The 24,805-nt window shown below is 31.8% G+C and overlaps 1 protein-coding gene across 2 annotated transcripts in view; it reads left to right on the top strand.

Moving 5' to 3' along the window:
• Nucleotides 1-21,941, top strand: part of MMUT (methylmalonyl-CoA mutase) — a 44,067-nt gene extending 22,126 nt beyond the window's left edge. For both annotated transcript variants that reach the window (XM_074237164.1, XM_074237163.1), the window contains 7 exons: nucleotides 1,851-1,962; nucleotides 6,349-6,464; nucleotides 12,311-12,426; nucleotides 14,363-14,494; nucleotides 15,391-15,538; nucleotides 17,659-17,826; nucleotides 21,535-21,941. In XM_074237164.1, the coding sequence (XP_074093265.1) occupies nucleotides 1,851-1,962; nucleotides 6,349-6,464; nucleotides 12,311-12,426; nucleotides 14,363-14,494; nucleotides 15,391-15,538; nucleotides 17,659-17,826; nucleotides 21,535-21,663 (921 nt within the window). In that variant the 3' untranslated portion in view covers nucleotides 21,664-21,941. The remainder of the gene's footprint in view (nucleotides 1-1,850; nucleotides 1,963-6,348; nucleotides 6,465-12,310; nucleotides 12,427-14,362; nucleotides 14,495-15,390; nucleotides 15,539-17,658; nucleotides 17,827-21,534) is intronic.
• The last annotated feature ends 2,864 nt before the right edge of the window (nucleotides 21,942-24,805 follow it).

The raw sequence follows: 24,805 nt of genomic DNA, 5'->3' as shown, positions 1-24,805 counted from the left end.
ACTCTTGAATACTTTTGTATCATTATTCATTTTTGAAAAAAATAAATTATTTTGAAAGCTGTTTTCATCAGAAGGAGGGTCAAAGAAGTAAGCTAAACAGCAGGACATATGTGAAATTTGCAGTTAAACTTAAGTTAACTTAAAAAGCATATAATAGATACTTAGGGTTTTGTGTATTATGTACATGAAATTGCCCATTCTGTTTAATATTTAATTAGTTGGAATAATAAATAATTTTTGAAAAGAATAAACTTCATAATATTTTATCATTTGGTGAACAGCTCCTAGTCTTAAAGATTAATGTTAATTCCCTATAGATTTTGGTATCAGACTTTTGTCATACATATGTTTGATGCAACTCGATAAATACATTATTTTGTTGTCTCTTATTCCAGCTTTTATTCTTATTATTTAATTCAATTTATTATTCATTCATTTTGTTCCTATTTTTTAATTTTATAGAATCAAAATTGTGTAGTTTGTATTTTATAATCTCCTCTATTGTAATATCTGGTTATAAATTCTTATCCATAGTTGTGAGAAAACTTTATGTTCTCTTCTAAATTTTTTATTTTATTTTTTTACATTCAAATTACTTATCTATTTGAAATTTATTTTCATATATTATTTGAAATACTATTTTCTAAAAATCTGCTTTTCTTTCTGTCAATGTGCTCTTCAGTTTATTGAAAAGCAAATTATATTAAAATATCAGAAACTATTTTAATCTTAAAATTTGTGCCAAGCTTTTTCCCCCCTGCAAATTTTACAAATTAGAAACAACCAAAATCCTTTTTAACTTTGTTCCCATCTTTCTTATTACTTCCAAAGTCCATAGATTAACATGGACTAGAGCACATCTTTGCGGGAAGTGGTGTTAAATGGTCCTAAAAATAATAGGATCTGAGTTGGAAGGAATGAGCTTCAGTGATCTAGTCAGCCCTTTAACACCTAAACCTACAAAATACTTGACCAAGTGGGCATCTATCTACAGTGTATTGAAGACCTTCATTGTCAGAGAATGCATTACATCCCAGGACTGCTTATTCTGTTTTTTAATAGCCCTAATTGCTAATGAGGTTTTCTTTTTCCTCTGTCAAAGTTTGCCTTTGTAAAGATTTCTGGGGCTAAATGTTAATCTAATTTGACATTTTATATTTTCCTGGATTTCTGGCATATTCTCTGATGACTTTGAATATAATCCTTAAAGAATGTTATAAAAATTATTTGATATTGAGCCGTTAGGATTTTTTTGTAAAATGGATAAACAGTTTGCAAAATGGAAATTTTTAAAAATCATTTTAAAGGGTATTTGTATTTTAAAAGTTGCATATATAAAAATATAAAAAGTTTATGTAATTTCATAGCCTTCTGGGTTAAAAAAGATTGGCAGTTTAAAAAGTATTGGTGTACTTATTTTAATATTTGGCTAGTTATCATCAAGGATTCTGCATTGTATTAGTATGCCAGCAATTAGCCCTGTATCTTGCATATAACATGTTCAATAATATTTGTGAAAGGACATGCTTTCCTATTTATTTAAAATTACTAATTGGTTTTATCCCAGACTTTTTGGTTAAAGAATTTTAAATCTTTATTTCAAGAACCATCTTTTAAATGAATTGCAAAGTTCATTGACTTGACGAATGTGCCTGATATATGAGTGATTTTAAAAAATGATAACACGTATCCTGTTACAAGAGATTATTAAGACTAAAAATGTGAAGTGGAAAAAAAATAACCCTTTGCAAATAAAACAAAACTTAAAATATTTGACTGATGTTTACTATAAAATGATTACATTCTTATATATCACTAAATATTCCTAATTAAGGTTGCTGTTCTTTTAGCTTATTAATGAAATTGAAGAAATGGGTGGAATGGCAAAAGCTGTTGCTGAAGGAATTCCTAAACTTCGAATTGAAGAGTGTGCTGCTCGGAGACAAGCCAGGATAGATTCTGGTATGATAAAATGGAAAAATTCATATCTAGAGTCTTTTTTTTGTTCTCTAGGGAGAGCATGTCTACTAGTTTTCCATTCTAATGCAGGATACTCTATTCTTTGCACATTTCAGATACACCATTATTATTGTCTTTGATTTGATTTGATTTATTTTTTTATTGGTCTTGATACATTCTTTATCCCCCACTGAATTCTTCCTCAGAAGAAAGAAAAACCGTTAAGTAAAAGGGACTAACAAAACTGTAGTAGATTTTCCACAATGTCTTTTCCATCTATATCGGACAGTATATAGTTTTGTGAGGAAAAGGCAGTGTGTTTCATCATTTGTTCTTTAGTACCAAGATTAACCATTTCAGTTAACTTGTATTTTGGGTACCTTTTAATATTATTTTTATTTACATTACTAAGGTATCAAGTATATTGTTCCCATGGTTGTGGGTGAAAAATTCTGTACTCTGTTTTTAGCCAGTGTCATATCAGATGCAATTTATTTAAAACACAAATATTCTTGCTTGAAGGGAGGCAACTTGAAATTCTCATGAATATAAGTAATTTTCTAATAATTTTTAAAATGATTGTGAGACAAAAGATAAATCTTGCAGCAAAAGACAAAGTATAAAATTCAAGTTTAACAAATTTTGATTTACCAGACAGAAAAAATAGAGATGTCAATATTAGCATTCCATTGTAGAACTATTTTCCTGAAACCATTTTATATTTCTTTAACTATTCCCTCTCCCTCTAAAATTGCCCCTCTTAACTGGTCAAAAGTAGGAAAAAGAGACTCTTATTTTACCCAAAATAATTTCCACTTTTTTTTGGTCAAATTGAAAGTAATCAAAGAAGTCAAAAGAGAACTTTTCTTGATATGGTTCCTTACAACACAAGGGACACTTCTTTTGACTTTTGGAATAGCCTTGTGGTGAGAAGTCCTGTCATTAACCTGGGCTCCCCCTCTTCCCTTCAGTCCTTTCTTTCCCTTTCTCCTGGCTCCAGCTATCCTAGAATCCATCAAAAATTGCTTGTTTGCTCACAAACTTGCTTTTCTTCTGGTGGATGGAGAACCATCAGGCTGTTACCATCTCCTTGACTTCTGCACTATGAGATTCACCAGACTTTGCTAAATGTCTTATCTCTATGCCTTTTAGACTCTTGACACTGTTATCTGACATATGAAATAGGTTCTGGACCTTTGGGTCTGATTATCCACCAGGAGCTAAACTAAACTGGGCCTTTCTATTTATCAGAAGCTGAACTTTTAAAACATTTTTATTTATTTAAGGCAGTGGGGTTAAGTGACTTGCTCAAGGTCATACAACTAGACAATTAGACAATTATTTTGTGACTGATGCCAGAAATGAACTCAGGCCTTCCTGATCCACGGCCCACTCTATCTATTGAGCCACCTACCTAACCCTCCTTGCTGGCTCTCTTCTCTTTAGAAGAACACCTCTGGAGTGCAAAGTCTTGCTTTATCTATTTATGCTCTCTATACTATATACATATACTTAAGGACTTAATAAATGTTTTTTAAATTTAAATAAGTTTTTATTGATTTGTTTTTTGTATCTTTTGTTTCCTTGAGTATTTCTCCTCTTACCTTCCCATAGAACTATGTCATATATTGAACTTTAAAATAGTATTTTTCAAAGACAAAAAAAGAAAAACTAGAGGGAAAAAATCATTATAATTGATCATTATATCAAAAATCTGAAAATATATACAACATATAATACTTGTATACATCCCACTTCTGCAAAGAGTTGAATAAATGCTTTTAATTAAATAATTAATTCCATAAAGGAATATTTATTTCATTTAATTCACTTTTATGGTATTAAGCTCCTTCCCCGAACTTGATAGTTTTAAATAAGAAAAGATAATAAAAGGACATAATAAAGACTATATCTTTGATATGAGACGAAATACTACCAATCAGATATGCTAAAAAGTGGGACATCCATCTGTAAAAAATGTTTAAATTTTTATAGCACACGTTGACAGAGAAGTTTGCATTTTTTTGTTGTTGAAGTAATTTTTGGATTTATAGATTTAGAGCTGCAAGCAGCATTACAAGCAGTTTTGTGACTTTTTAGTTTTCCTTTATGTCTAGAAAAGACATAGTCTTCCTTTCTTCCTTTTTTGAATTCTGAGTCACCCTGAAAAACCCAGTTCAAATGTTCATTCTTACCTCAGTCATTAATCCCCTTCAGTATTTACATAGCATTTCTTTTTGTCAATTTTGCTGTGAGTTTATCACATAATATTATATATTACAGTTTCTGTGTTTGTTTCTTATTCTTCCCTAAATTGTTAGTTCATTATTGTAAGGATTGAGCCTTATCTAAAGTTTCTATTTTCTATACTGCCTAAATTGCCTATAACAACATGATAAATGTTGGAGGAATTTGAATGACATTGAGGTGAATTAGAAAGATAATAGTAATAATGTTCTTACGTTTGCTTCATCCTTTATACATGAGTCGACTATCACTTAGTTACCACTTTTATTTCCTTTAGTGACTGATAGTTTTCCTATTGTCAAAGTATAAAAGTTCTTATGATTTCTGAACATAAGCTTTACTAGACTTCTCTAAATAAAGGAGGATAGAAGAGCCTGATATGTTATAGTCCATGGGATCAGGAAGAGTTCAACATCACTAAACAACAACAGAAAATTTGATGTCTTGTATTTTATTTGTATATTAATTCTTTTTATTATTTTCTCCTTTCGTTCTTCAGAAAACTTGAATGACATCTTAAATTATAAATAATTATTTCTTTGAAGTTAATTCTAAATATTCATTAAGCTTTATAGAAGTTATAATAAATTCTTTGTTTCATGTTAAATATACAAATGTAACATACATAAAAACATTAATCTATTTTTTAAAGTATTCAAAGTAGAGATTTGTTTCTGTTGTTTATTTGTTTTTATTTGCCAAAACTGAAATCAGTGGAGCTATTTGAAGCAGCATCAATTAGTGGATAGACTATTGGACTTGAAGTCATTCAAACCTAGATACAGAGCTCATCCTCTGACAGATGCTCACTTACTGAAAAGCAACTCACTTAACTTTTCTGAGCCTTAGTTTCTTCATCTATCAAATGGGCAAAGGCTATACTTTGCAGTTTTGTTGTGAAGTTCACATAATAAAGGTCAACCATACAAAAGCTTTAAAAGACATTTGTTAGCTAGTTTATTTGTAAGTTTTAAAATAAATGTGGCATTTATAAACATTCAAGAGAATTCCTGGGCAATTTAATCATTTTATTAATAATGCCAGTAGTTTCAGAAAAGGATGGTCATTTGACCATCTATCTCAGATCAAAAGACAATCATGGAGGCAGTCTCACAATTTTTATATCCTTCAAAGAGTAGGTATTCCCCAGGGTGGGAATTAACCTTGATTGGTTAAAAATTAATGAGAGAATGAATGTTACAGTGAAGCACTGACCCTGAACTTTGAATGTTATCTACTTTAAGTTAACTTGGACAATCTAAAGAATTTGCATCAAGCCTGAGCAGACAACTCTCCATAGGTGAGGTCTAAATAAGAAAGTTAGTTATCATTTATGTCCTTCATGAGACTGAACTTTTGAAATCAGGATGTTAGGAAAAAATGGTTAAGGGGGGTACTCCAGATCTCCCCAAATCATAGGTTGCTAATAATTATTCCTCTCAAAAAACTGCCCAGTTGTCCCAAATCTTTTAATTTTTCTTCTCCCACACAACTAATTTTACTACTAAGATGGAATAATTGAGGTAAAATAATTATTCTAATTACTAGGACTCTTGTTTTGTGGAGCCAACTCTAGAACTTGGACAACTAGTATAGAACTGTTTATGCCCTTAGAAATAGGAACACATAACCATTTTTATGATGCTGCTATTGAGCAACTTGTAAATAACCCACAAAAGACCCAATGTTCATTAAAATCTATTTTTCTCTACTGAACACTGTCTCTAGAGTCAGATGACCTGAGTTCAAATCCCATCTCTGGCATTTATTATCTTTTGACAAGTTGCTTATATTTCCTAGGTCTCCTGTTCCTTATTATAAAATAAGAGGTTGGACTCAATTTTCTTCAGTCTTTTCCAGCTCTAGATCTTTTAACCTGTGATTCTAATGGCAATCTTTATACCCTTTAAAAGGTAGATGTGATTTTTTCCCCCTTTTATCCTTTATCTTGAATTCGACTTTTCAATAACTGATTTCCTTATTGTGCTTAATTGCCAAAGGAAACTATTTGCTTCTCAGAACTTTAATTTTAAAAAAAAAATGCATTTCAGTGAAATTGAAAGAAGCACATGATCTAACAATGTTATGGTTCTACAGCTAATTGTGAATATTTTCTACATTTTTCCCTTTGGAAATGAATAGGATCTGAGGTAATTGTTGGTGTAAATAAGTACCAGTTAGCAAAGGAAGAGCCTGTTGATGTTCTGTCCATTGATAACACTTCGGTTCGTAACAAGCAAATTGAGAAACTTAAAAAGGTAGGCCGTTATGAAATGACTAACTTAAATTACATGCTACTGTCACAAGTAAATTGTCACAAGTATTTTTTATTATTTAGGAAACTACTGGATATTATATTTATTTGTATTTTGAGATTTTAGAAGTATATAATACTTTATAGTTTAGGTTTATCCCTGAGCCAAATTGAACCTATTAATTCTTTTACCTTATTTTATTTTGTTCGTATTCTTGTCCCTTAATAATCTAGAATTCACAAATATTCTTATTTTTTAAAATTTTTACTAGAATACTAGAGATCATCTTACCCAATACTAGAGATATATTACCCAAACTCTGATAAAGATGTATAAAATTATATTAAATATAAAATTCATAAAAGCATAATCTTTTATTGACATGATCCTAAATCCATTAATCCTTTTCATCTTGTTAGACTCATAAATATACCCTAGGTTTAGCATGCTTGGGTTTTTGCTTCTTACTCAATTAGAACTTCTTCCTACTCTCAATTCCTTTTTCCTATTCAGTCTCGCTATCTGTGATGATTAAAAATGTCCCTTTTTTCCTGCTAAAACATTGAATGTGAATGAATGAACATCATTGAGATATGTTTTTAAAAAAATAAGATTAGGACATTAGACATGATGATTTTTAAGGTCTTTTCAGTCCTACTATCCTTTGAATATATAACTATTTGTATGATTCACTGATATCCTTTTGCTCTTGAAAATAATAGTTTTCTTTGTTATATTTTATATTTATTTATGGTAAGCATTTCCCAATTACAATTATTTTGAATTATTTTATTTTCAGTTCTGAATTTTCTTTCTTTCCCTGCCCTGCACCCCCATCCATTGAGAGGATAAGAACTAAGATACCTATTATACATATAAATCATGTCAAACTTATTTACACATTAACCCTGATGTGAATGAAAAAACAAAAGGAAGAAAAATTAAAAAAATATTTATTTCAGTCTGTACTCAGAGTTCATCAGTTTTCTCCATGAAGCTGGATAGCATTTTTCATCATAAGTACTTGGAATTGTTTTTTTTTTTTTGTAAGGCAAATGAGGTTAAGTGGCTTGCCCAAGCTAGGTAATTATTAATTGTCTGAGGCTGGATTTGAACTCAGGTACTCCTGATTCCAGGGCTGATGCTTTATCCACTGCACCACCTTACCGCCCAGTCCTTGGAATTGTTGTGGCCTACTGTAGTAATCAGAGTCAACTAATTAAAGGTCATTTTCACCTATAATATAAACTACTTTTTTTGAACTTAGAACATTTATTCACAACTATATTATTTAAGTTGTCTTTTTTAAATTTTGATTTTAAAGATACATTTAGGTAAGCATTTTCTTCCTCTTTTTTAACACAGGAAGTAGATAATTGTAACCAACCATCAACCCACTCTCAATGAATGTATTATGACTTTGGTCTTGACTTTCATTTCCTGAAAGAAATGAATAGTTGAGTCTATTATAGTTTTTCATTTGCAAATGGAAGATTTCACATGAGGTGAGCAGCATGCAATTTGATATATTTCAGGGCTAATGACAATGTTATAAAATGTTATAGAATAGTTACTTGAAAATATTTGGATAGGATTAAATTTAGTCATAACATATAAATAAGATCTTTACCCTAAACTTTTTACTGTTTTCCTTTTCATTGCTTTTTAAATTTTAAATTTGGTATGTAAGGTTTTTACAATATATGAAAACATTTTCTTCTTAGAAAACTTAGGAAAACTAAATTTCTATTGATCTCTTCATGTATTTTATACTTCCTAATAATTAGTAAAATGTAAACTTTTTGAGGGAAAGTCTTTCTTCCTTTTTGTAATTATATCCTTAATTGCCAGAGTGTTTGATTAATGTGGAAAGTAAGATATAGAGATGAGTGGCTTTCTCAGGATCACACAGCTACTAATTGGTAGACTCAGGATTCAAGCCTCAGCCTCGATTCCAGTGTTATACTTCATATTATAAGAAATTACTGCTCTGAGGTAATTATCAAATCAAAAAATCAAAATATGAACTAAACTTTTAAACAACTGATACAAGAGGATACTATATTGTAATAAGAACATTTTATAGATGCTAAGTCATGGGGGACAAAAGTGCAGACCAAATAAATTTTTCATCTAAGCTTGCAAAATATGGTCTGGAACATCTTCTTGATTTTATTAGAGGAGTTTGTTCTTGTCCTTGAAACTGTGAAAAGATGTTTTGAGTTCTTAAGTTAGGACTTTTTTTTAATAATTATTTTTAGATTTTTGCAAGGCAATGGGGTTAAGTGGCTTGCCCAAGGCCACACAGCTAGGTAATTATTAAGTGTCTGAGGCCAGATTTGAACTCAGGTACTCCTGACTCCAGGGCCAGTGTTCTATCCACTGTGCCACCTAGCTGCACTGGACATTTTTTAAATTAAAAAAAAATCTATTGTTTATATTTCACTTTAATTTCCATATATCTTCTTTCTACTTCTCTTCCTAAGCTAACTATCCCTTTGTAACAAAGAACAAAGAAGAAAAATGGTTTAAAGTTCAGTTCACTTTAATCAAAACTATTAGGCTTTGACCCTGACCAGGCAGTCAGTTTACTTACCCCAACAGGTCTTCTGTCTACAACAGGAGTTAACCAGTGTCTTCTAAAGAACAGGAATCAAGGCAGGTTCTCAGCAAAGCAGAAAGTTTATTCAGGACTGGTTACATGCTTCTGAGACTCTCAGTCGAGAGGTCTCCCTCCCTTCTCCAGGTTACATGCTTCCGAGACTCTCCACAGAGAAGTCTCTCTGCCTCTGAGACTCTCAACAGAGAAGTCTCCCTCCCCTTTCCAGGTTACATTCTTCTGAGACTCTCAACAGAGCAGTCTCTCTCCCCTTTCCAGCCTCTGTCTTTTATCAGTCAAAACCCCAAGATAGAGTACTGAGCAAACAAGGAATTTGAAACTGCAAGAAGGAGTCACAAAGGTTCATCCAAGGATTGGAGGTTTCTCATCAGAACACCGGGTTTCTAAAGTTTTCCCGAAAACAACAATTCTGGGAAACTTCTCAGAATGCTCTGGGCTTTTTTGTTCTTGACCTTTTTACAACCCTCAGGCCTCAATGTAAACAGTCCCCTACACAAAACTATCCAATATATTGACTAAGTCTGACAGTATATGGTCATATTTTTCATCCTAAGTGAAGAAGGATGAAATGAACATTTTTCTTCTCAGAAAGTCAAACTTGATCATTATATTACTCTACGAAGTATTTACATTTTGCCTTTTGTTGTTTCCATTTCCTTGTTGTAATCATGTATATAATTTTCTTGTTTCTGCATACTTCACTTTGTATCACTTACTGTCAATCTTCCCAAGCATCTATGAATTCTTCATATTCTTTGTTTCTTTCAATACAATAATATTTCTTTACATGTAGTTCCACAGTTTGTTAAGCTATTACATGATTGATGGGCATATGCTTGGCTACCATTATTTAATTTCAGAAAACATACTCCTCTAGGCATTTTGGTGAATGTATGCTTATCTTACTTTTCTCAAAATCTATCCTATGTCAGTGTCTGGGTCAAAGAGTATGGACATTTTAGTTGTTTTTTAATTCATAATTTCAAATTTCTTTCTAAAATTGTTGGTCCAAAGCTTTTCTAATATTATATTAGTTTACTTGTCTTTCTATAGGCCACCCCAACATTTTCTTCCCTCATTTGTTGCTTTGCTAGTTTGTTGAATATGAGGTTTTTATAGACTGCATCTACCTGATTTAGGGTAGTCTGGTGATTCAGATTCAGGAATAGGATGAAATAAGACACTTGCAGACCATCTAGCAAGTAACAAAAGGAGATATAGATAGGTTGAATGTAAAGGATATTCAAAAAGGATTCAGGTAGACTCAATCCCATTGATCTCCATATGGCGATGTGTAGCATCAGAAAGGTGAATTGACTCACATGGCTTTGGGACACCTGTCAAGTTTTGAAGGGCAGTGACTCTTTGTGGGCTGCCCTTTGTATATTCTGCAAGTCTGAAAAGCCTCACTGTATTACAACTCTCCCTTGTACCATTAAATCTCAGGGACAGTTTCCTTGCCTTTAAAGGAAAAAACATGCCCACTTTGTATGTTGGGACTTTAAGTGACTAGGAAGCTTTACCAAAGTCGTGGTCTTCTGGGACAATCAGGGACAACTTTCCTGCCTTTTATGACAAACAAAAGAAAACAAAATACTTACCTTAACCTGTATGATAGACATTGCTTCTACTAAAGAAGAGTAGAATTGTTTTGATTTGCCTTTCTCTTATTAGTGATTTGGAAGAAACTTTTTCAAGTTAATAGTTTCTTCTTTTGAAAGTTGATTATTCATGGTCTTTCAATAATGGTTATTGAATAAAGGCTATTTTATTGTAATTTTTTAAAAAAAATTATTCTAAGTGTTTCTGAAATATAGTTGACATTTTATTTTTCTTTTAAAATTAGCTATCTTAAAAGAGGACTTTGTAGTAATCCAGCGAATTTAACTACCAATTTCATTGACTATTTATTGGTTATTCTAAAGTATTATAAAATATGTGAATTCACTGTCTATTATTTTACCTTCCTCATTATTATTTTTTCACTTTTAGCATATCATTGAAACACCCAATTAAATGTCTATTTTTATCTCAGTGTGTTTGCATTATTCAGATACAAGTCATATACTCATACCTATCAGATCTGCTAATACGATAGAAAGGGAAATGATAAATGTTGAAGGGGATGTAGGAAAACTGAGATATTATTGCACTGTTGGAATTGTGAAGTGTTATAACCATTCTGAAGAGCAATTTGGAACTATGCCCAAAGGACATAAAACTATATATATCCCTTGATCCAGCAATACCACTAAGTCTCTATCCCAAAAAAAGATCACAAAAAAGGAAAAAATGTACATGTACAATACTAGTCATAGCAGCTCTTTCTGTGGTGGCAAAGAATAGGAAATTAAGAGAGTGCTTATCAATTGGGATATAGCTGAACAAATTGTAGCATATGAATTTAACAAACAATAAGCAGGTACATTTCAGAAAAATCTGGAAAGACTTGCATAAACTGATGCTCAATAAAGGGAGAAGAACCAGGAGAACATTGTACACTTTTAACAGCAACATTATGCAATGATCAACTATGATAGACTTAGCTTTTCTCAGCAATACAGTGATCAAAGACAATTCTAAAAGATCTGTGAAGGAAAATGTCATCTATAGCCAGAGAAAGAACCATGGAATCTGAATGCAGATTCAAAGCACATTTTCTTTACCCTTTTAATTTTGTTTTTCACTTTTCCCTTCTCGTGGTTTTTCCCTTTTTGTTGTGATTCTTCTTTCACAGTGCTATCAATATGTAAATATGTGTAACATGATTGTACATGTATAACCTATATAAATTATTTGCTATCCTAAGGGTGGGGTGGGGAAAGAGGGTGGGAGGAAAAAATACTTTTCAAAAACAAATGTTTAAAATTTTCTCTACATATAATTGGAAAAATAAATTTATAATAAAAGATAAATACAAGTCATAGAATACAGAGGAACTGATTCCATTTTTATGACTTCATTGATTTCCAGTTGAATGAATTAGTATTATTCTGACATAATTTCTATGGTTTTCTTCATATATTTGACTTTTAGTTTCAGTATAGAAACACATCTATAGGCACTGATGTTCTTTTCAAATTAGTCATTATCAATAATGGGATTCCATTTCTTTAATTCATTTTCTCTTTATTAAAGATACTTTATTGCTAGGAAAACTTTTCATGTGGCCTCTGATTCTCACTCTGCATTTGCCTAATTTGTGTCTTTCTCTTTCTTCGCTTACAAGGTAAAAGCCAGCAGAGATCAAGAAGCAGCTGAAAAATGTCTTGCTGCAATCACTGCTTGTGCTGCCACTGGGGAAGGAAATATCCTGCATCTTGCAGTAGAGGCAGCCCGAAAAAGGTATATAGCTGGACTTTTGAAAATTTAAAATGGTCAAGAATCACAAATGATTTTATTTTACATGAAAATTCTTAAATATGGGAGTTGTCTCTCTCTCTCTCTCTTTTTTTTTTGCAAGGCAAATGGGGTTAAGTGGCTTGGCCAAGGCCACACAGCTAGGTAATTATTAAGTGTCTGAGACCGGATTTGAAACCAGGTACTCCTGACTCCAGGGCTGATGCTTTATCCACTGTACCACCTAGCTGCCCCAGGGAGTTGTCTCTTTAATAAAGCAGAACTCTGTATATCATCCCTTAAAGAATTTAAAGAAAACCAAAAACATATTTTTCTTAACGACTGTTTTTTGGGATCTTAAAATGAAACATTTTCTGAAGTAATTTTGGTGAAATGTACAAGACATTACTTATATTGCATTTATTACAGTTAAATTAATTTGAAACTTGTGTACTAAGTTAGTTATTTCACTAAGGTGATATGTTTTGTAGGTCATATTGCAGTGTGATCAAGAATTATTTCAATCATCTTGATGCTGTTTTTGACCTATTGTAATTGAGTCCATTCTTTATCAACCATCCCAACCAGAACAAGAACATTATGTGTTACATATCTCATGTGAAATATTTTGAGTCTCTTTTCAGTTTAGGAATTTGATTGAGTCTTTAGCCAATACAATTCTGTTATTTATATGGAAAGACAGATTACCAGTCTTTCTTCATGCTATATTTCTGTGTAAAATATCTAGAACCAATACAAGAAAAATTATAATTAATATTTATAATAAATACCTTCCTATTTCCTCATTTTAAAATGTGAGCATTGGACTAGATAGTCTTTGGGGTCCCTTCTAGCAATAACACTCTGTGAGAGCATATGAGCATTTACATTCTTTCAAGAAAGCAATCTTTGAGTCCAGTTACTGAACTCAATTTTGTGTTAGCTCTCAGAGAGTTTAGTGAAATGACCCAAAAGCCTATATTACTTTTTTCCTTAAATATTCCACTTAGTCTGGGGAATTGCAAAGCATTTTTCTGTGAATTTTTTAAATATAGGAAACAGTGAACTCTGCTATGAGGATAAATCAGTAAAGTTACTATTAAAGTTGTTCAAAGTTAGTATGAGGAAGAAATCTAGGGATTTGTGCCTCTTTCTTATAGGGAAAAAAGTTCACTTGAAGGTTAATGTAGTTTGCCTCTATACTCTGAATCTTTCTTTGTTGTGACCTATAGCATATTTGTTATTTTATCACTCTGAGTCTCTTGGGTAGGACTGTCAAAATTCATGAAATAATGTGTGAATTTTAATGTGTATAAACATTCACTGGAGCATAGATTGTTATTATCAAACTTTTATTAATCCAGAATTCCATCATATTAGAATTTACTATGATGCTTCTTGTGTTCTATACAGTAATATCCATCATTAATCAGATTTACCATTAATTTGTCTTATAATCATACTAATACTTAACTTTCAAGGTATGATTATTTAATAGATTTTTCCTTGCCAACTTAGTGCTTTGAGTAATAGTAAACTGCACTAATAAATAAGAGAGAATAAATGACCAATGTAGAATTTTCATTTTCAAGCAATTCAGACAATTTATTTTTAACAAGTAATTACACATAATTATTGGTAAAAGCAAAATTATTTTTTGAGGTGAATGTTTTTCTTTATAATCTTTAAATTTTTAGATTTAAAATACCTATATAGCATTTTGTTTCAGTTTTATGGTGTTTAGTTTATTGGTTTGTTTAATAAAAATGTTTGTTCCATATACTTTAAAAATCTTTATTAAAAAATCCTTTTTATGGTTTTCAAGTTAATCTTTTTATGTAGGTTAAGATTATTGTCAACTTGCATGTTTTATGGTAAATATTTCTAAATAAAAATTTTATTTAGAATAAAATATTTATAATCTTTCATTTTATATTTTTAGATGTACAGTTGGAGAAATAACAGATGCAATGAAAAGAGTGTTTGGTGAACATAAAGCTAGTGATCGATTAGTGAGTGGAGCATACCGCCAGGAATTTGGAGAGAATGAAGAAATAGCACTTGCTGTTAGCAGGTAAAAGTTTGAAATTTTACAAAAGTAATCAGTAATCATACTTCTCTTTTCTCAGAAACAGATCATAAGTAAGCATCTGTAGTAAAGACAATCTTCTCTGATTCATAAATATTGAAAAATTGTAAAATAGTGACTAAATGGAAATTTAGGAAATGTCAATGAGGATCTGTGTCTACATTCTTAAACTCAGCAGTTTTGTCTCATGTTTGCCAAACAATTAAATTTACTTTTATTGTTTTCTCTTTTTATATTTGATTTTCCTTTAAAAGTTTCATTTTTGTGGTCAGTTGATATTTATGAAGTACCTATCTATTGAGCATTCTGCAAAATGTCACCACAAACACACACGTTACCCTGGATTCACTGTTGAATCATTTCCACAGGACTTTTTGTACCCCTTGGCCCCTGTCCCAAATTCCCTTTCTGCTCCTTTTTTAATATGTTTTCTTCACATGTTGGAATGTAAACCCCTTGAAGGCAGGATATAATTCCTTCTTGCCCAAATTTCTATTTCTAGTTCTTTGTACCATGCCTTCACCTTTTTACATTAAAGAAATAACTCAATTTCATCATATATATAAAATGAAAATTTTTCAGCTAGTTGATATCTAAGTTGCAAAATTGCCTATTTCCTTGTCTTGAATTTCTATGATCCTCTCTATGCTGGAATATTACAAGTTCTGATTTTTCATACTCTTTTGAACTGTTTAGATTTCAGAAGAAAATACTTACTTCAAAGAAAAATAAAAATAATTGGAATATCAACCTAGTAATAAATAATTAGTTAAAGGACTGTTAGTTAACTTGAAAGATTTTCAATAATAATCACAATTTGTATAGTGTATCATTGATTAATCTGTTTGAATACAGTTACAACTGTTATATCTGTTCTTTAGGGTTCAGAAATTCATGGAATGTGAAGGGCGTAGACCACGTCTTCTTGTGGCAAAAATGGGACAAGATGGCCATGACAGAGGAGCAAAAGTTATTGCTACAGGTTTTGCTGATCTTGGCTTTGATGTGGATATAGGCCCGCTTTTTCAGGTACCTAAAATATCATAGGAAATTCTTAAAAGGATTCCATAATTTATATTAGGTTAAAAATCTAATGAGGAAAATTTCTTTACAAGAAAATGAAGTTAAGAATCAGGTTGTAAGCTTGTAATGTGAAATCAACATAAGTTATGAATAAAGTAGCTAATGAATTGAAGATAGTTAAATTTCATTGTGAAAATCAAAGATATATTCAATACAGTTTAATCATCTATCTCTCTGTAGATAGATAGATAGTTAGTTACTTGTACTTTTGGGGAAGCAGCAGTATACAAAAGAACATCAGACTTAGAAATCAGGAAATCAGGACTCCAATGCTCATTTTCCTTCTTATTAAAATTAGGGGCTTGGGTAAGATATAGCTAAGGCTTTAATACAGAACTAAATTGTTATGATTCTAATTAGATATTTTGGAAATAAAATTCATATTCAGTAGTTTCCAAGATATTTACTGTTTTTGAAATTATCTATGATTAATATTAACGAACTCATTTTGCAACATTTTGAAAAGTGAATTCCTTTTTTTTTTATCCGTAAGGCATAAAATTGACTTACTTTGCTTCACATTACATATATCTTCAGACTTTGGCAACTATAGAACCTTTCACATTTCCTTGGTCATAAACATTCAGTAAATATTGATGATAATAGATCCCTGTCATTTAGACAATAATAATTTTCTCACATTTTTCCTTTCCATTATTTTGGATACCCCCAAAATCCTAGAATGCTTAGTAAACCAGGGAGCGCATAGGTAGCATATTGGTAAAGTGCTGACTTGGAGCCAGGACAATCTGAATTCACATATGGCTTCAGGCACTTAAGAGGTAAGTAACATCCTGAGGAAGAGATAGGAGGAAGCATGTGCCAAACAAGCCAAACCACAACCATCACTACCACATTGACTGTCATGGACCCTCAGACCTTGATGTAGGCAGCTCAGGACCCTGAACTTAAGAGCCCAGTCAGTGTCTGCATCCATCATGCTGGGAAGGAAGCCCTCTGGGGAGATGCAGAAGCTTGACAAAAATGTTTCTGTAGTTGTCACAGCTATAGATTTAACTTAAAGACCCTGAAAAGAAGGTTATTGTTACCATAGGCTTTCTCATTATCAAATGGTTCAGTATTACTAATTAATAGAATTTTATCAGTGGAAATGATATTTAAAAAGATGCTTTACCTCTGACCCCCAAGGCTCATTCTGTCTGACTCAAATTTGAAGGTTTCTGAGTTGAAACCTTCTATAAGGATTTCCTCAATGAGAATGTGAACTTTATCAGGGGCAAAGAATACCTTTTTTTGGTAACTCTGGTTTTTTGCTTTTGCTTCTTTCAAGATTCAGCTTAAAATCCCATCTTCTAAAAGAAGGCTTCCCTCTGTTGATTATTTCCAGTTTACCCTATATAAAACTTATTTGTACATGCAAATTGTTTTCGCATTGTCTCCATGTTGTCTCAACCATTAGACTGTGTGTTACTTGAGAGCAGGTACTGACTTTTTTCTTTTTTTTATCCCCAATGCTTAGAACAATTTGAATTAATAGAATGTTAAGTAAGGTTAGGTACTAGAACTGTGATTCTACTGATATTAGGAACCCCAGGGTAAGGAAAAATTTTCTTCCAGTAAAGATTAGCCCTTTGTCTGCAGCTTCCGTAGTCCCGTAGTCTTATAGACTTGTCTAGAGCATGGAAAGGTTAGTAACTTGCTCTGGGTTGCATTCATCAGAAGAGGAGTTTGAACACAGGTCTTCCTGACTTCAGGATTAGTTACCTATATAATCTGCTACTGGGCCATTACTTTGAAGTAATATTTTTAATCTAATCTACCCAAGGTTTTCTAAGGAAGAAAATGGTTTTGAAATGTTTTTATTTAAGTAGCATATACATACCATTCATAATCATTTTTAAAAAAATGTTTCCCGGGCGGCTAGGTGGTGTAGTGGATAAAGCACCGGCCCTGGAGTCAGGAGTACCTAGGTTCAAATCCAGTCTCAGACACTTAATAATTACCTAGCTGTGTGGCCTTGGGCAAGCCACTTAACCCCATTTGCCTTGCAAAAAAAATTGTTTCCCTAAAAGTAATAATGATTTGCCATCCTTCTGTTTGTTTAGACTCCTCAGGAAGTGGCTCAGCAGGCTGTGGATGCAGATGTGCATGCTATAGGTGTGAGTACACTAGCAGCAGGCCATAAAACCTTAGTTCCAGATCTCATCAAAGAGCTGAATGCTCTTGGACGGCCAGATATTCTTATAGTATGTGGAGGAGTAATACCACCTCAGGTAATCTTCATCCTTATGTGTTTTAAGTAAAATTATGTGGATGGGACTCCTTAGTAAAGGCAACTCTTATATAGTTCTTTTATTTACTGTTTGCTTTTATTGAAGAACAAATTTATTGTAGAACTAAATCTGTAAAAAGGGTTTTCTGAAGATCATATACTGTTAGATTTAAGGACCAAAAATCTTTCCATACGATCTGCAGTAGAATTTTTCTATAGGTGTGATCTCCTCCAGTGTAAGAATGTCAGCTTCTTGTAGGCAGAGATTGCATTGCTTTTCTCATTATATTTCCAGTATTTAGCACATTACTTGTCATTTAGTAATTGCTTAATAAATGCTTTTTCGGGGTCAGATAGATGGCACAGTGAATAGAGCCCCAGCCTTGAAGTCAGGAGGACCTGAGTTCAAATGTGGCCTCAGATGCTTGATAATTACCTAGCTGTGTGACCTCGGGCAAGTCATTTAACCCCATTGCCTTGCAAAAACCTTAAAAAAAAGCTTTTTCATTACATTCTACAAAGCTTATAAGAGGTTAATGCCACCATTTCATATCAAATTACATTCTAATTTATTTATACAGCTCATTTTGACAATTTAATATAAAAGAATTCTGCTTTGTTTCCAAAATAATTCATATCCTAAAATATTTATACTAAAAAATTGCAATGTGAGATAGATTTGGTTTTTTTTACTACTTTTCAAGAAATTTTAGTTTCTTGTTTGAATAAATCAATCAGTTATTAAGCACCCACCATATGCAAGATTCTTGTACTGTGTACAAGTACAAAGAATGAAAGATTCTCAGTAGTAAGCTTATATTCAAATGGAAACAAGTATGCTATATGTGTGTGTGTATATATAATAAGTGTCAAGTTAATAAATACATTTATGTATATACAAGGTAATTTGGGAGGGGAAAATGGCATTAGCTATTGGGGGGATCAGGAAAGTCTTTATGCAGAAAATAGTAATTAAGTAGCCTCCTTCTAAAGGAGAGCGATTCTTTGAAATGGAAATAGAAAAGGAATGCATCCAGGTTTGTGGATCAGCCAGTCCAAAGACTGGAAATGGGAGATAAAGTGTCATGAGAGCAGAGAGAAGGCCATTTTGACTGAATTTGCAGTCTATGAGAAGGGGAAATAATGTCCAATAAGATCAATTTTCTAGGGCTTTTAAAAGCTAAAAAGAAAAATATGCATTTTAATTGACAAGGAAACCAAGCTACTGATCCTAATTTTCATTTTAGGTGAGGTACTCTGAACATCTTAACAATACTTTCTGTACAGAATAAAGAATATAGCTTGTTCTTTTCAGGGACATGCTGACATGCCTATACTTTCTTCATGTAATGAAGAACATAAAGAAGACTTAGGTGTTCTAAAGAATATCTAATACATAGTCAAAAGAAATCTGCCCTAGCTCTGATCATCTCTTCTAAGAAAGCAGCTATCACATTAAAATTAATATTCTATGCTAATCATAGCCTTGCTGTATTTCATATTTACTCTATTTTCAATTGCTTTGAAATGGACTATTTTTTTTTCAATAGACCAGAATAGTATGTGGGGGTTTGACTAGAATGGCAGAAAGTCCCAGTCAGAATTTATATTAACTGCACTTTGTAACTGTAATAGATAGAATGGGGGAAAAAAAGAAATGAACTGTCACCCTGACCAAAGAAAAAAACACACCACAAATCCATTCCTTTATCCTTAGACTCTTTTATCCTCATAGTCAGATGTCACTTTTAACTCACTTAATTCACCTTCCCCTCATTGTATATAGGAAATTCAACTAAAAAATTTATGGAATGAGATAATGTGTATAAATTAACAAGTAGCATAGCTTAATTTTAGGACAGAAAATAAGGCCATACAACTTTAATTTTGCTTCTTAGAGCAGAGTGTGTTATGTACTAATTAATGTAAAGATACTTTGTTTCACATCTTCATTGTTATTTTCATAGAAATAGAACCATTTTTATGTATCATTTTATCTCCAAACTCCACTAGCCATATCTCAAATACTTTTTTTAACCATTATAGTAAAAGTTTCAGCCAGGATATTATTCTAAAACAACAATTTCAAAAAGTAATAGAATTTAAATATCATTTATGATAAAATTCAAACTCCTCCTTTCATGTTAAGACATTCAAACCATAAGTTATGTCTGTCATGCATCAGTTTTAATGTCTTAGATCAGTTTTTAGAAACTCTTCAAAAGTCTTAATCCAGTACCTTATCAGAGCTTTGAAGTTACCCCTGGATTCTCAATGGTTGCCTCAGTGTTGTGCCATGCTTTGGTAGATCCTAAAAGATAGAAAAACATTTATTGACTATGTTCTTTTGTTTAAGAGCTAATCCAACTAAATTCAAAGATCATCTCCAGATTAGCTTCTTGGTTCAACTACTGTACCTCTTAATCATCATCTAAAAATTGTAGAGGAGTTAGCAGCTGTGATTTTAAAAAAATCTTGAAATATGAAAGATTTTAAGAACTAAGCTTAAGAACTACTTTAGGCTTTATCATATGCTTTTGTTCACTCAAATTTTAATGGCTTCAAGGGCAAGGAGTGCTATTATGTATTCATTTGTACTAAAGTATTAATTGAAATTGCCTTCTTTCTCCCCTTCCACAGTATTTTTGAATTATCATTGAAATACACATTCACTTTTTTTTAATTCATTCTCTGAACAGTACTAGGATATTGCTAAGACAGCAGATATTCAGTTCTTCCCTAGGTACAATCTTGAAACCTTTCAAGTTTGAGTTCACTTGTCAGAGCCTACATTCCACTAGCAAGATGAGGCACTGGTAAATGATTTCAGTAGAATTTCAAACAATATTTTATTAAAAAAATACAGAATAACAAAAATATTTTACTTAGAACTTAGCATGAAGAAAATCTATATCTTAAGGTTTTAATTAATATCCTCTCTAGTCAAAATGACAGAAAATAACGATAGTCATGAAGAGAACAAAATGAAAAGGGAGGATAGATAAATAAAAGAAGATTTATATATCTGTTTAAAATCTTTAAGTTTTCTTTAGATTTGGCTTTTTAAAATTATGTTCCTACAGGTTTCATTTTATAAATTTAAGTTCCTTCAGACTTTATATCTCATCCTGGATATGATGATTGTCGAGGGGTCATTCATTATTAATCAGAATTGGGAAATAAATTCCTAGTGAAATGGGAAAAGAACTACAGCTAAGATAACTAAAAATTATCTTCTTCTGATAAAAGAATACCAGAATCAGATTTTTTACAATAAACCTAGAGGCACTCTATGAATAATTTTTTTTCTTATCTGACTTCCACCAAGTTATGTGAGAGAAAAAAGGAGACTTTTGGAAACAATAAGGTTAAGATCTTTATGAGAAACTATCTTTGAAGTGAACTGTAGGATTATAATTGATATTTATGTAGTCAGTCAATAAATATTTATTAAGTGCTAAATGCTGGGGATACAAAGGAGCAAAAACACGCTATGCTCTACAGAATGGCAGTAAATATCTCAAAATAAGTGAAAGGAAACAGGTTTAGATATAGCTTAGGAATATTGTAGATGTAGGTTTGGAATATTGAGGACAAAGAAGAATCAGTGGATTCATGGTTCTTATTTCCTTAATTTTCTTTACCATCACAAAATATTGTCTGAATCAATTGTTTCTTGCTCCTTAAGTTTTAAAATTTCTCTCAATAGGATTATGAATTTCTATACAGCATTGGTGTAGCCAATGTATTTGGTCCTGGGACTCGGATTCCAAAGGCTGCAGTTCAAGTCCTTGAAGATATCGAGAAATCCTTGGAAAAGAAGCAGCAATCTATGTAATATTAATTATTTTGTCCTAATGTGTTGTCAAATTATAATTATTAACTCTTGATGAATGAAGAGAGAAAAGACGTCTAGAAATGATTCATGCCACATGTTGCCTTGTATACTTCTGAGAAAGTTTGAAATCCAAAATCTTATTTGTGAAAATTGTATAATGCTTTAGAGATATATATACATGGATAAATATATACTTTTCATCCTACACATGAAAATCTTTCATACACTTTAAGATTCTGCTTAAAAAATCCTGGATAATTAAAATTATATTTAAATTATTCTGTTTTGAATGATTTTTTCTCATTAATCCATGTGTGTTCATATATAATAAATTATCATGTAAAAGGAAAATTTATCAGTCCTGATCTTATTTCATTGTTACATATTTATATGATTTAGTTCCTCTGAAGAAAGGCATCTACAAAGAGTAAAAATAATCATTGTTAACAACTTCTTTCTTTCCTTCCCTCCTAACTTCCTTTCTTCCTTTTCCTAATGTGAAAAAATATCACTTTTTAACTGAATCAGTATTGTTGGTTTTAACATTGAGAGAAACTACTGCTATTTATTCTCTTCTATTACTATAGATTATCAAATGAATTAATTTATATGAAAATGATTTGTAAATCACCAAGTACTATACAATATAAAATTATTATTAGCATATCTTCTAGGAATAATAATGTACTATGACAATTAGTTAATTGCAGTGTATTATTCATCCTAACAATACTTGGCAAGTAGAAGAAAAATACTTTGATCCCCTTTACCTTTTCTTTAAGGAAGGAGAGTAGCCTATGCTTTGAGCAAAAATAATAATAATTTACTTGATTGGGCAGAAAGACAAATATCATATACTGTATTCAAATCACTACAAAATTTACCCTGCCCTGCCTGGAAGGGAAGCAAACTTCTCAATTTTTTTTCTTTGATATAATCAGTTGCATTTAATTGTGTTCAGTTGTGTTTGAAATGGTTCTTAATTAACTTAAAATGTTGGTATGAATACAGCCAACTATTTAATTCACAGTTTTCCTAGCACCTGTCTTTTTATCTGTTTTAGAGAAAGGATGCTGATTGTAATATTTTACTATATTTCTTCTTAAATGTGTTGAGGCTGAAAAAATAATTGTGCCAATTATTGACAAAAAGTAATATAGTAAATTTATTGTTACATCATTCAAATGGAAGCAGTGTAATTTCAACTTGGCTCTTAGTACTTCACTTCAATGCTTTTATTACACTGCCTACCCACAGTGTCCTTTGCAAATTACCTCCTCTCCTCAGCCACCTCCATCATCTTCCCCCTGCTTCCTTTCAGCAGAAGACCTTGCTTCACTGAAAGAAACTGAATTCCCTCAGTTCAATTCTATGCTTAAAAAGTCATTTTTATAATATTTTTTTACTTTCTCCTTTGCTAGTTTTGGCAGAAGAGAAGCCCCTTCTTGTCAACACCATCTTTTACTTATGGCTTTTTTCCATCTTCATCTTGTATCTAACCATTTTGATCATTTTCCTTTATTAATTGTCAAGCTCCTCCCCCACCAATTCCCTACTGCCAACAATTATACCTAGATCTCTGCATCATTAAAAAACAAATAAAAAAAACCATCTTCATTTGATTTTCCTACCTCCTCAAGCCATTATCCTTTGTTTTTCCTCTCTTCTTGATCTTAATTCCTTGAAGAAATTTCATCTACTCTAGTTCTACCTGCTTGTCCTATCACTGTCCTTTAAACATTTTGCAGGTTGGTTTTCAACTTCAAGTCTCATTTAATATACCACTCCCTTCACTACTAATGATCCTTTTATTGACAAATTTGCTGACCTTTTGTCAGTACTCATTCTTTTCTTTTCTTCAGGTTGATACTGTTGATCATCCCTTCATTAGACACTCCAGGTTTTTATAACACTACTTTTGGTTCTCATCCTACCCATTGAGCTACTTTTTTTTTCTGAACTGCTTTCTTCCAGTTAAACATATTGCTAGTCCCTATCTATTTTAGGTCCCTTGTACATATTTTATATCCATCTTTTTTTCCTTTCTCCTCACATATTGATAATCTGCCTGTATAAACAATTGATTCAGAAATAATGAATTAAAAAGCATTTTTAAAGCACTTCCTATATATCTAAGTTCTGGAGAACAGAAAACAAAAAACAAGTTCTTGTCTTCAAAGAACTTACATTCTAAGAGAAGACTACAATTACAGGATGTTTTGGTTAAAGAGGGCTGCTTTGGTTCAAGGAACTCTCAGGAATGATGTGAATGGAGCCAGAATGAGAGATTTTATTTCATTATTGTTCCCTTAATTAGGAACAGAAACATCTAGTATTTGTGTTCAGAAAATGCTTATCTTAATCTAAGACTTTTGAAAGTAGAATAGATATTTCTTGAACTGGAGGCAGTATTTTTTGCCTTCTTTCCCCTTGCTCCTTTAACTTCACCTAGAGCCCCAGATCTTCACACCTCTAGCAAAGGTAGGGATGGTGATGAAAGGTAAAAAGAAGTAGCCACTGAATCCAGAGATTTAGTCATTTAGTAAATATTATAATAATAGCATTTATTTAGTGGCTTAAGATTTGCTTAAGATTTTATCTCATTTGCTCCTTGGATCAACAGCCTTTTGAATTTGTGCTCTTGTTTTCTTCACTTTATAGATGAGATGACTGAGAGACAGAGTAATTTGTCCAGGGTCAAATAGCTAATTGGTATCTGAAGCAGATAATGTATTCAGGTAGTCTTACCTTCAGGTATAGCACTTTATTCACTACACCACCTAGTGATATAACAACCATTTCTTTACTACATAACAGGCTAGGTGCTAGGATAAAAAAGGCAACAAATTCCATTGTACTAATTTTGTTTAGAAATAAATTAACTTCACAGTACATTAGGACTGGTTAACTTACATTCTAGTAGTTATTTGAAAATTCATCTACAATAATAACTTCCTTTGACTATATAGACAGCAAAACCAAATAAGTATGGTATTGGTCTTATATAGACTCAAACTGCCCTCTGACTTCCTATGGGGAGCCTGGGCTTGTTATGGTTTGCAGCTGGCAGACCTTAAACAAAGCTACCTCACACCAGAGATTACCTATTGATGTGCAGAGCAAATACCCATTCTCTCAGAAC

The sequence above is a fragment of the Macrotis lagotis genome, chromosome 5 (assembly GCF_037893015.1).
Source record: "Macrotis lagotis isolate mMagLag1 chromosome 5, bilby.v1.9.chrom.fasta, whole genome shotgun sequence".
Classification (NCBI taxonomy): Eukaryota; Metazoa; Chordata; class Mammalia; order Peramelemorphia; family Peramelidae; genus Macrotis; species Macrotis lagotis.
The sequence above is the reverse complement of the archived record's forward strand: the minus strand, read 5'-3'. Positions and strand labels throughout refer to the sequence as shown.